The sequence below is a fragment of the Doryrhamphus excisus genome, chromosome 14 (assembly GCF_030265055.1).
Source record: "Doryrhamphus excisus isolate RoL2022-K1 chromosome 14, RoL_Dexc_1.0, whole genome shotgun sequence".
Taxonomy (NCBI): Eukaryota; Metazoa; Chordata; class Actinopteri; order Syngnathiformes; family Syngnathidae; genus Doryrhamphus; species Doryrhamphus excisus.
In genome coordinates this window covers 20,371,539-20,382,596 of record NC_080479.1, presented here as the reverse complement: position 1 = coordinate 20,382,596, position 11,058 = coordinate 20,371,539, and the positions used below count along the sequence as shown (strand labels likewise).

At 47.0% G+C, this 11,058-nt stretch overlaps 1 protein-coding gene across 1 annotated transcript; it reads left to right on the top strand.

Annotated features, from left to right (window-relative positions):
- The first annotated feature begins 100 nt into the window (after nucleotides 1-100).
- LOC131101941 (trypsin-like) lies at nucleotides 101-1,784 on the top strand. Its single transcript, XM_058047356.1, has 5 exons — nucleotides 101-146; nucleotides 621-777; nucleotides 845-1,098; nucleotides 1,365-1,501; nucleotides 1,579-1,784. The coding sequence occupies exons 1-5, from the start codon at nucleotides 107-109 to the stop codon at nucleotides 1,726-1,728; spliced, it is 738 nt and encodes a 245-aa protein (XP_057903339.1). The 5' UTR covers nucleotides 101-106; the 3' UTR covers nucleotides 1,729-1,784.
- The last annotated feature ends 9,274 nt before the right edge of the window (nucleotides 1,785-11,058 follow it).

Below are 11,058 nucleotides of genomic sequence, written 5' to 3'. Positions count from 1 at the left end.
TTTCCCACCGTTTCCCCTGCCCCGCTCTGACCTCGGCAGTGGGGGGGGGGGGGGGGGGGGCGCAGTATTTAAGCCTCCGCCGGCACCGTCCACCCAGACGTCAACCATGAAGGTCCTGGTTTTCCTTGCTTTGCTGGGAGCGGCACGTAAGACCTCCGTCCATGGCTTCCAACATCCACGGATGGAGCTGCTTCTGACTTCATATTTCATATTTCATATTTCATAGCAAATAGCCTGAGCAGCTTTAGTTCACATGAACACTTTTTACATTATTTCTCAATTTTTAAAAACACTTCAAATAATGAAAGATTTGTATTTTAGTTTTGTACTTGTCACAAAGATTACATGAAATATTCCTTTATTCGTCCCTCTGGGGGGAAATTTACAACAACCCTCCAGACTTAGAATAATACTATGGTATTTCATATATATACGCAGTAGCCTTTTTTAGCTTTAGTACTTGAATGTACTGTTTATTCAACAAAATGAGTCATTTCCAAGGCCATGCCAATAAGTACAGTAGTGTACTCTGAGTATACTCTACCACGGTACTCTACTGTACTTGTGGTGAAGCCTTTGTATTTTTATCCTATTTCTTACCCCCCCCCCTTTCTTCGCAGTTGCCGGCGCTGAGAATGACGACAAGATCGTGGGAGGGTCAGAGTGCCCCCGTCACTCGGTCCCCTACCAGGTGTCCCTGAACGCCGGCTACCACTTCTGTGGCGGATCCCTCATCTCCAGCCAGTGGGTGGTCTCCGCCGCCCACTGCTACAAGTCGTAAGTGTGTGTGTGTGTGCCGATGACACGTGACACGACGCCGACCTTGACCGCGCTCCTCCCTCAGTCGCATCCAGGTGCGTCTGGGCGAGCACAACATCGCGGTGAACGAGGGCACCGAGCAGTGGATCGACTCGGCCAAGCTGATCAGGCACCCCCAGTACAACAGCTACAACCTGGACAACGACATCATGCTCATCAAGCTGAGCCGCCCCGCGGCCCTCAACAACTACGTCCAGACCATTTCCCTGCCCTCGCGCTGCCCCTACGCCGACGAGAGCTGCCTGGTGTCCGGGTGGGGCAACATGGCCGCCAATGGCAGTAAGTCCTTTCTGTCTTCCTATGTGATGTCCCGTAGGGCTCTACTTATCTCTTGGTGTGTCATGGTTTCACTGGTTATGGCATCATGGTTTCACTGGTTATGGCTTCACGGATTATGGCATCATAGTCGCCATAACAACCATGCTAATCATTCCTGGAAGGAGTATGTTGTAGCACGCCTGCCAAAGGTAACTAAAGGCGCCTCTCCCTCAGGTAAGGCCCTGGAGTTGATGGTCCTGATGTTTGTTTTGTTGCCCCCCCCCCAGACAACTTCCCCGACCGGCTGCAGTGCCTGAGACAGCCCATGATTGACGACAGGATCTGCAAGAACGCCTACCCCCACCTCTTCACCCAGAACATGCTGTGCTCGGGTTTCATGCACGGAGGCGCCAGCAGCTGCCAGGTGAGCCACGTCGCCCATGACAACACGAGCGGCGCACACCACGCCAGCGCCGTTAACCACGCAGAATGCATCTGCAGGGCGACTCGGGCGGGCCTCTGGTGTGCAGCGGCCAGCTTCAAGGGGTGGTCTCCTGGGGGTACGATTGCGCCATGAAGGGCCATCCCAGCGTCTACGCCCGCGTGTGCCGCTACAACGGCTGGATCAGCAGTGTCATGAGGAGCAACTGAGGCTCAGATGTTGGACTTCACGTCTTCACTCAATAAAATACGCATTGCACATTGAAGTGACGTGCTTCTACTTATTATCACATACTACAGTATTCATTGGCCCTGTACCCTAGAAACATACTACAGTATTCATTGGCCCTGTACCCTAGAAACATACTACAGTATTCATTGGCCCAGTACCCTAGAAACATACTACAGTATTCATTGGCCCTGTACCCTAGAAACATACTACAGTATTCATTGGCCCTGTACCCTAGAAACATACTACAGTATTCATTGGCCCTGTACCCTAGAAACATACTACAGTATTCATTGGCCCTGTACCCTAGAAACATACTACAGTATTCATTGGCCCTGTACCCTAGAAACATACTACAGTATTCATTGGCCCTGTACCCTAGAAACATACTACAGTATTCATTGGCCCTGTACCCTAGAAACATACTACAGTATTCATTGGCCCTGTACCCTAGAAACATACTACAGTATTCATTGGCCCTGTACCCTAGAAACATACTACAGTATTCATTGGCCCTGTACCCTAGAAACATACTACAGTATTCATTGGCCCTGTACCCTAGAAACATACTACAGTATTCATTGGCCCTGTACCCTAGAAACATACTACAGTATTCATTGGCCCTGTACCCTAGAAACATACTACAGTATTCATTGGCCCTGTACCCTAGAAACATACTACAGTATTCATTGGCCCTGTACCCTAGAAACATACTACAGTATTCATTGGCCCTGTACCCTAGAAACATACTACAGTATTCATTGGCCCTGTACCCTAGAAACATACTACAGTATTCATTGGCCCTGTACCCTAGAAACATACTACAGTATTCATTGGCCCTGTACCCTAGAAACATACTACAGTATTCATTGGCCCTGTACCCTAGAAACATACTACAGTATTCATTGGCCCTGTACCCTAGAAACATACTACAGTATTCATTGGCCCTGTACCCTAGAAACATACTACAGTATTCATTGGCCCTGTACCCTAGAAACATACTACAGTATTCATTGGCCCTGTACCCTAGAAACATACTACAGTATTCATTGGCCCTGTACCCTAGAAACATACTACAGTATTCATTGGCCCTGTACCCTAGAAACATACTACAGTATTCATTGGCCCTGTACCCTAGAAACATACTACAGTATTCATTGGCCCTGTACCCTACAAACATACTACAGTATTCATTGGCCCTGTACCCTAGAAACATACTACAGTATTCATTGGCCCTGTACCCTAGAAACATACTACAGTATTCATTGGCCCTGTACCCTAGAAACATACTACAGTATTCATTGGCCCTGTACCCTAGAAACATACTACAGTATTCATTGGCCCTGTACCCTAGAAACATACTACAGTATTCATTGGCCCTGTACCCTAGAAACATACTACAGTATTCATTGGCCCTGTACCCTAGAAACATACTACAGTATTCATTGGCCCTGTACCCTAGAAACATACTACAGTATTCATTGGCCCTGTACCCTAGAAACATACTACAGTATTCATTGGCCCTGTACCCTAGAAACATACTACAGTATTCATTGGCCCTGTACCCTAGAAACATACTACAGTATTCATTGGCCCTGTACCCTAGAAACATACTACAGTATTCATTGGCCCTGTACCCTAGAAACATACTACAGTATTCATTGGCCCTGTACCCTAGAAACATACTACAGTATTCATTGGCCCTGTACCCTAGAAACATACTACAGTATTCATTGGCCCTGTACCCTAGAAACATACTACAGTATTCATTGGCCCTGTACCCTAGAAACATACTACAGTATTCATTGGCCCTGTACCCTAGAAACATACTACAGTATTCATTGGCCCTGTACCCTAGAAACATACTACAGTATTCATTGGCCCTGTACCCTACAAACATACTACAGTATTCATTGGCCCTGTACCCTACAAACATACTACAGTATTCATTGGCCCTGTACCCTAGAAACATACTACAGTATTCATTGGCCCTGTACCCTAGAAACATACTACAGTATTCATTGGCCCTGTACCCTAGAAACATACTACAGTATTCATTGGCCCTGTACCCTAGAAACATACTACAGTATTCATTGGCCCTGTACCCTAGAAACATACTACAGTATTCATTGGCCCTGTACCCTAGAAACATACTACAGTATTCATTGGCCCTGTACCCTAGAAACATACTACAGTATTCATTGGCCCTGTACCCTAGAAACATACTACAGTATTCATTGGCCCTGTACCCTAGAAACATACTACAGTATTCATTGGCCCTGTACCCTAGAAACATACTACAGTATTCATTGGCCCTGTACCCTAGAAACATACTACAGTATTCATTGGCCCTGTACCCTAGAAACATACTACAGTATTCATTGGCCCTGTACCCTAGAAACATACTACAGTATTCATTGGCCCTGTACCCTAGAAACATACTACAGTATTCATTGGCCCTGTACCCTAGAAACATACTACAGTATTCATTGGCCCTGTACCCTAGAAACATACTACAGTATTCATTGGCCCTGTACCCTAGAAACATACTACAGTATTCATTGGCCCTGTACCCTAGAAACATACTACAGTATTCATTGGCCCTGTACCCTAGAAACATACTACAGTATTCATTGGCCCTGTACCCTAGAAACATACTACAGTATTCATTGGCCCTGTACCCTAGAAACATACTACAGTATTCATTGGCCCTGTACCCTAGAAACATACTACAGTATTCATTGGCCCTGTACCCTAGAAACATACTACAGTATTCATTGGCCCTGTACCCTAGAAACATACTACAGTATTCATTGGCCCTGTACCCTAGAAACATACTACAGTATTCATTGGCCCTGTACCCTAGAAACATACTACAGTATTCATTGGCCCTGTACCCTAGAAACATACTACAGTATTCATTGGCCCTGTACCCTAGAAACATACTACAGTATTCATTGGCCCTGTACCCTAGAAACATACTACAGTATTCATTGGCCCTGTACCCTAGAAACATACTACAGTATTCATTGGCCCTGTACCCTAGAAACATACTACAGTATTCATTGGCCCTGTACCCTAGAAACATACTACAGTATTCATTGGCCCTGTACCCTAGAAACATACTACAGTATTCATTGGCCCTGTACCCTAGAAACATACTACAGTATTCATTGGCCCTGTACCCTAGAAACATACTACAGTATTCATTGGCCCTGTACCCTAGAAACATACTACAGTATTCATTGGCCCTGTACCCTAGAAACATACTACAGTATTCATTGGCCCTGTACCCTAGAAACATACTACAGTATTCATTGGCCCTGTACCCTAGAAACATACTACAGTATTCATTGGCCCTGTACCCTAGAAACATACTACAGTATTCATTGGCCCTGTACCCTAGAAACATACTACAGTATTCATTGGCCCTGTACCCTAGAAACATACTACAGTATTCATTGGCCCTGTACCCTAGAAACATACTACAGTATTCATTGGCCCTGTACCCTAGAAACATACTACAGTATTCATTGGCCCTGTACCCTAGAAACATACTACAGTATTCATTGGCCCTGTACCCTAGAAACATACTACAGTATTCATTGGCCCTGTACCCTAGAAACATACTACAGTATTCATTGGCCCTGTACCCTAGAAACATACTACAGTATTCATTGGCCCTGTACCCTAGAAACATACTACAGTATTCATTGGCCCTGTACCCTAGAAACATACTACAGTATTCATTGGCCCTGTACCCTAGAAACATACTACAGTATTCATTGGCCCTGTACCCTAGAAACATACTACAGTATTCATTGGCCCTGTACCCTAGAAACATACTACAGTATTCATTGGCCCTGTACCCTAGAAACATACTACAGTATTCATTGGCCCTGTACCCTAGAAACATACTACAGTATTCATTGGCCCTGTACCCTAGAAACAACCTAAGAAAATAAAAGTACAGTAATAGCTCAGCCATTGCTGCACGTGTATGCGTACACGAGGCATGGTGATGCTGCGTTTATAAACACTTGTCATTTTCAGCTCCGCGGCACTACTTCCTTTCCTGAATTTGTGTAAAACAGTCCCAACTTTACACACGGTTAATAATCATAACGAGCTGTCTATTGTTGTTTTTAAGGTTTCATTGTCAATGTGCACCTATATCCGGAGTGATTGACAGGTGCTACAAAGACGCGAAAACAGAGTTGTCATACAGCCTTAAGGTCCTTGAACGTCACATTTGAGGAGCGACTCGACGTCCTATATGGCCGCGAACTGGATACAGAGGTGAACTTAAAAGTAATAATAATACATCCAACGTGGAAAAAAGGCCAACACTCGAACAGTGTGTGTATTTTAACAAAGACGAGAGTCAGCCTTTTTGTGTCGGATTGCTGTTTTAAGCTAGCTTCACGTGCGGATGCTAGCAAAAGGCACCGCTAGGATGACGTTTGTTTCAATTAGCGTTTCCACATTGAATTATAGCATTTCCCGTTCCCATGAACCTTATTAAGTTATTAGAAATATAGTATCATATTCACCTGTTCAATGCATGCTGTGTACAAGTCTTAACAATATTTAAATAGCTTTTTTATTAGAAAAATTCCTCTTTAGATGCCACACAAGGCGTCATCCCGCCGTCTACCGGCAGAGGGCGCTGGTGTATCTTCGTCCACATGACTGGCCTATTTCTTTTTGTGTCCCTGAAAGGCCTTTCAAGAAGAAATCATGGACAAATCACCTCATCGTTGAGGGCGACCAAATGTACACAGTAAAGCAGCTCAGCTCCATTCAGCCATTTGTGTGAACATAAGCACAAGCGTTCATTTCATCATGTTTGCGTGCCGCAGTGCCTTGCATGACATGATGCATGACGCCCTTTTTGCAGAAGATGTGCGGTGAGGGTTGTCGTTTTAACAAAGCTTGGCGCTGCTTGAGAGGAAGCACAAGCAAGCAAGATGCATCTTTGAAATGTTGCTGTCAGTCAAAGGTGGATTTGTTATGTCTTTGAGCCATGCTGTGGTTATGCTTTAGGAATGAAAACTTTATTGACAATTCACAAATGGCTCCGTTTACCATCGCTCAGTGATTGGACGGATAAACAAGTAGCAAAGTTTTGGTTTGACCAGCGCATGAAGAGCTGCTATTGGAAGTATCCATATTCAAGTCTTGGTTACGATGAATTAGCTGTCTTGCTAACACGCCAGTGGCATGCTAACGTGTCAATGCATGCTAACACGCCAATGGCATGCTAACACGACAATGCATGCTAACACGTCAATGGCATGCTAACACGTCAATGCATGCTAACACATCAACGGCATACTAACACGCCAATGCATGCTAACACTGCAATGGCATGCTAACACGTCAATGGCATGCTAACACTGCAATGCATGCTAACACGTCAATGCATGCTAACACGTCAACGGCATGCTAACACGTCAATGCATGCTAACACGGCAATGCATGCTAACACTGCAATGCATGCTAACACGTCAATGCATGCTAACATGCCAATAGCATGCTAACATGCCAGTGGCATGCTAACACGACAATGCATGCTAACACGTCAACGGCATGCTAACACTGTAATGCATGCTAACACGTCAATGCATGCTAACACTGCAATGCATGCTAACACGCCAATGGCATGCTAACACGTCAATGGCATGCTAACACTGCAATGCATGCTAACACGTCAATGCATGCTAACACGGCAATAGCATGCTAACACGTCAACGGCATGCTAACACGGCAATGCATGCTAACACGGCAATGCATGCTAACACGTCGATGCATGCTAACACGGCAATGGCATGCTAACACTGCAATGCATGCTAACACGTCAATGCATGCTAACACGCCAATGGCATGCTAACATGTCAAGTCTGCGTGTTTGCTAACGTACGCTCTCTACACTATGCTCTCTGTCCGTCCGTCTAAGCTTGTTCCCCTCCCCCCGGTCCAGGTCTCGCTTCCCTTTTTTGTCCCCCTCGCCCTCTCCTTTCCCTCTCTCCTGCCTGCTGGCACTATTTCCAGAGGGCGAGCGAGGCAGCCACACACAGATGCGCAGTGAGAGAGAGAGAGAGAGAGAGAGAGAGAGAGAGAGAAGGGGCGGAGGGGCGGAGGGGAGGGGATCAGACAAGACTTCCAGTTCAAGTGCACGTGAAGAAAACGAATAGACGCAGGCTAAAGGAATTGGGAACACAAAGCTCCTTTCTCCCTTCCTTTCCTTCCTTTCCTTCCTTTCCTTCCCGAAAGGATGGAATAAGAAGGGCAAAGTACGCTAAAGGAGGTAAAGAATGATATATCCCCCTTCTTCTTCCTCCTCCCTCCGCCGACACACTCCTCCTCTATCCCTCCCTGCTGGATATTTCTCTTCTTCTCCCAGCTCTTGTTTCTCTCCCCTCCCACCTCCCGCCTCCCGCCTCCCGCCTCCCACCTCCCACCTCCCTGCACACACTGAGGACTCCTTCTGGGTCCGTCCCCTTCACGCTCTTCCTCTTCCTACTAGCCGCCTTCCCGAAGCCCGAGCCGTCAGGCTGGGCTGCCTTGCCTTGTGTTTCCGTCCGGCACCTTGAGGTCTTGCAGGATGGACTCCTTGGATGGGGGGGGGGGGACGCAGAACGTGGTCTCGCAGAGAGAGGTACGGGAAAAGACCGCCGGCACTGGCGAGGAAAAATGGGAGGGAGGGGAGAAAGCCAGGAGGGTGTGGGGGGGGGCGGGTGGGGGTTGACCAGCGGGGGACGACCGGGCAGGAATCTGCAAAATCGCGGGAAAAGGGAGAAAAAGCCCCGTGGTCATCTGTGGAGACCACCTCGTGCATCGGTGAGGCGTTATCTACACTGCTCTTTTTGTCTACATATGTAGCCCCCCCCCGCCCCCCGCCCCCGCCATCCATCCCGTGCATCTGTGTCGTCTTCTTCCTCCTGGAATTGGGATTCGCTCACGCTTCCACCGAGGCTTCGAACGGGAAGCACACACTTTTTGGGAATGGGGGGAGGGGGGAGGGTGTCCGCATTTGCGTCCATCCATGGGCGTCCGTGGTCTGGAGGTCGGCCCCACGCGTGTGGACTGGCAGGAGGAAGGATGCCGGTTTCTCCTGGTTTCTCCTGGTTTCTCCTGGTTTCTCCTGGTTTCTCCGCACCAAAGGACCAAAGGCTCCATCCGTCAGGTAAGCCTGCCTGCTCCTTTTGGAGGGAACTTGTCATGCTGGAATGGGAATGAATGTGGCATGCAAAGACGGAGCCCGCCCGCCATTGTCCCCTCGTGTGTGGATCACCATGGACCTCATTCATGATGTGGATCCATTCTAGCCACTAACAGTTGGCAGGGGGGAGCATCCAGAGTGGGCTTGCTGGCTGGCAGGCTGGTTGGCAGGCTGGCCTCCTTCGCTCCTGCCCTGTGTGCTGGCGCCGTCGGTGCGGGTGATTTTGATTGGCCGAGTACGCGGCGATCTGACATTTGCGGATGCCGTGATCAGCCCGGCGAGGCGGATGGCTTTTGTTCAGCGGCGTCCTGACCTTGACCTCTCCGTGACCGCCACTAGAAGACCGGCGGCTTCCCTGGGAAATTGCGGCTTGAAGGTTCAGCCAGATAACCGTCCCGTCCCCGCGTCGTCTTTTTTTAACTCCCAAAGCAACCCCCCAAAGCACCTCTCCATCATTCCTGAGGGGATTTGGCCGCCGTGGCCCCCCCAGGTTATGAAATATTACCCAGACAGACCTGCTGTTATGTAATCTTACATAACCGAGGCGGCGGCGGCGGCGGCGCAGCGGGCTCGTGATCCGGGGGCTCTGGAGGAGAAGCTATATGGGTCTGCTTATGGAATGAACTCAGCGGCAGGGTCACCTGGGCCTTAAAGGGGAAGAGGCCCCAGCCGCCTGACGCCTGAAGACGTTTTATGCTCCCCCGGCCTCGGTACACTTCCCCGACTTTCCCCCAACACCTCAGGCCTTTTTGCTGTTTGTGCCGTTTTGTCCAATGCCGGCGGCGCCACCAGACGACACGCCCACTAAGCCATCGTTGCCGTCTCCCTTTGGTGTCCACGGATACTGCTCAGTCTGGTGTGGGGCGGTCCACCCGGCCAGCAGGACCTTCATTCACTCTACACTATGACCGCTGCTAGTTCCTTTTATTCGTGGTACCGTGGATGCTAGAGGAGCATCCCGTGGCCTTCACCATGAAGCTCCACGGACTGCCTACCTTCTTCTCCTAGCATTTCATGTGCTGCTGACACTTACTCTCCGCTTCTTATTTCTCTCCAGATTGGCTCTTCCACACAGACCCTGACGCCCACGTTGTCCTCAGGTAAGGTCACCTTCAGCTAAGATGGATGTACCAGCTCATAGCAGTATTCACTCGTCCCTGGCTGAGACACGCCTCAATGATCGCTCCCTCACTGATCACTTTTTTCCAAAAGTAATTATCAATAATTGATGGCATTTTGGTGGTCGACTACAGCCTGTGATTAGACCCAAAATATAATATTTCATTTTAATATAAGTGTTGTGGTCACCAGGCACCCTACTGAGCTAGCAGAGCCCCGCCCACACGCCATGGCTGAGGCGGACACGCCGGGGCTGAGATGAATGAAAACAAGCTTCTCCTCTCATTTCGTGTGGAAGTGGTAAGTCGTAGGCTTCTTTGTCCTTTCTTGTGTTGAGAATTAGTCAATTGGAGGGGCTGTTCATATTTGGTGTCTATTCTATCGATTTATTCTCCACATTATTATTATTATTATTATTATTATTATTATTATTATTATTATTATTATTATTATTATTATTATTATTTATTATTACTTATCTTCTTTTGTGTCTGTTATTATATGGGAGCCAGGCAACGACATTTCATCTATCTATCTATCTATCTATCTATCTATCTATCTATCTATCTATCTATCTATCTATCTATCTATCTATCTATCTATCTATCTATCTATCTATCTATCTATCTATCTATCTATCTATCTATCTATCTATCTATCTATCTATCTTATCTATCTATCTATCTTATCTATCTTATCTATCTTATCTATCTTATCTATCTTATCTATCTTATCTATCTATCTTATCTATCTTATCTATCTTATCTATCTTATCTATCTTATCTATCTATCTATCTATCTATCTATCTATCTATCTATCTATCTATCTATCTATCTATCTATCTATCTATCTATCTATCTATCTATCTATCTCTCTATCTCTCTATCTCTCTATCTCTCTATCTAGCTATCTAGCTATCTAGCTATCTAGCTATCTAGCTATCTAGCTATCTAGCTATCTAGCTAT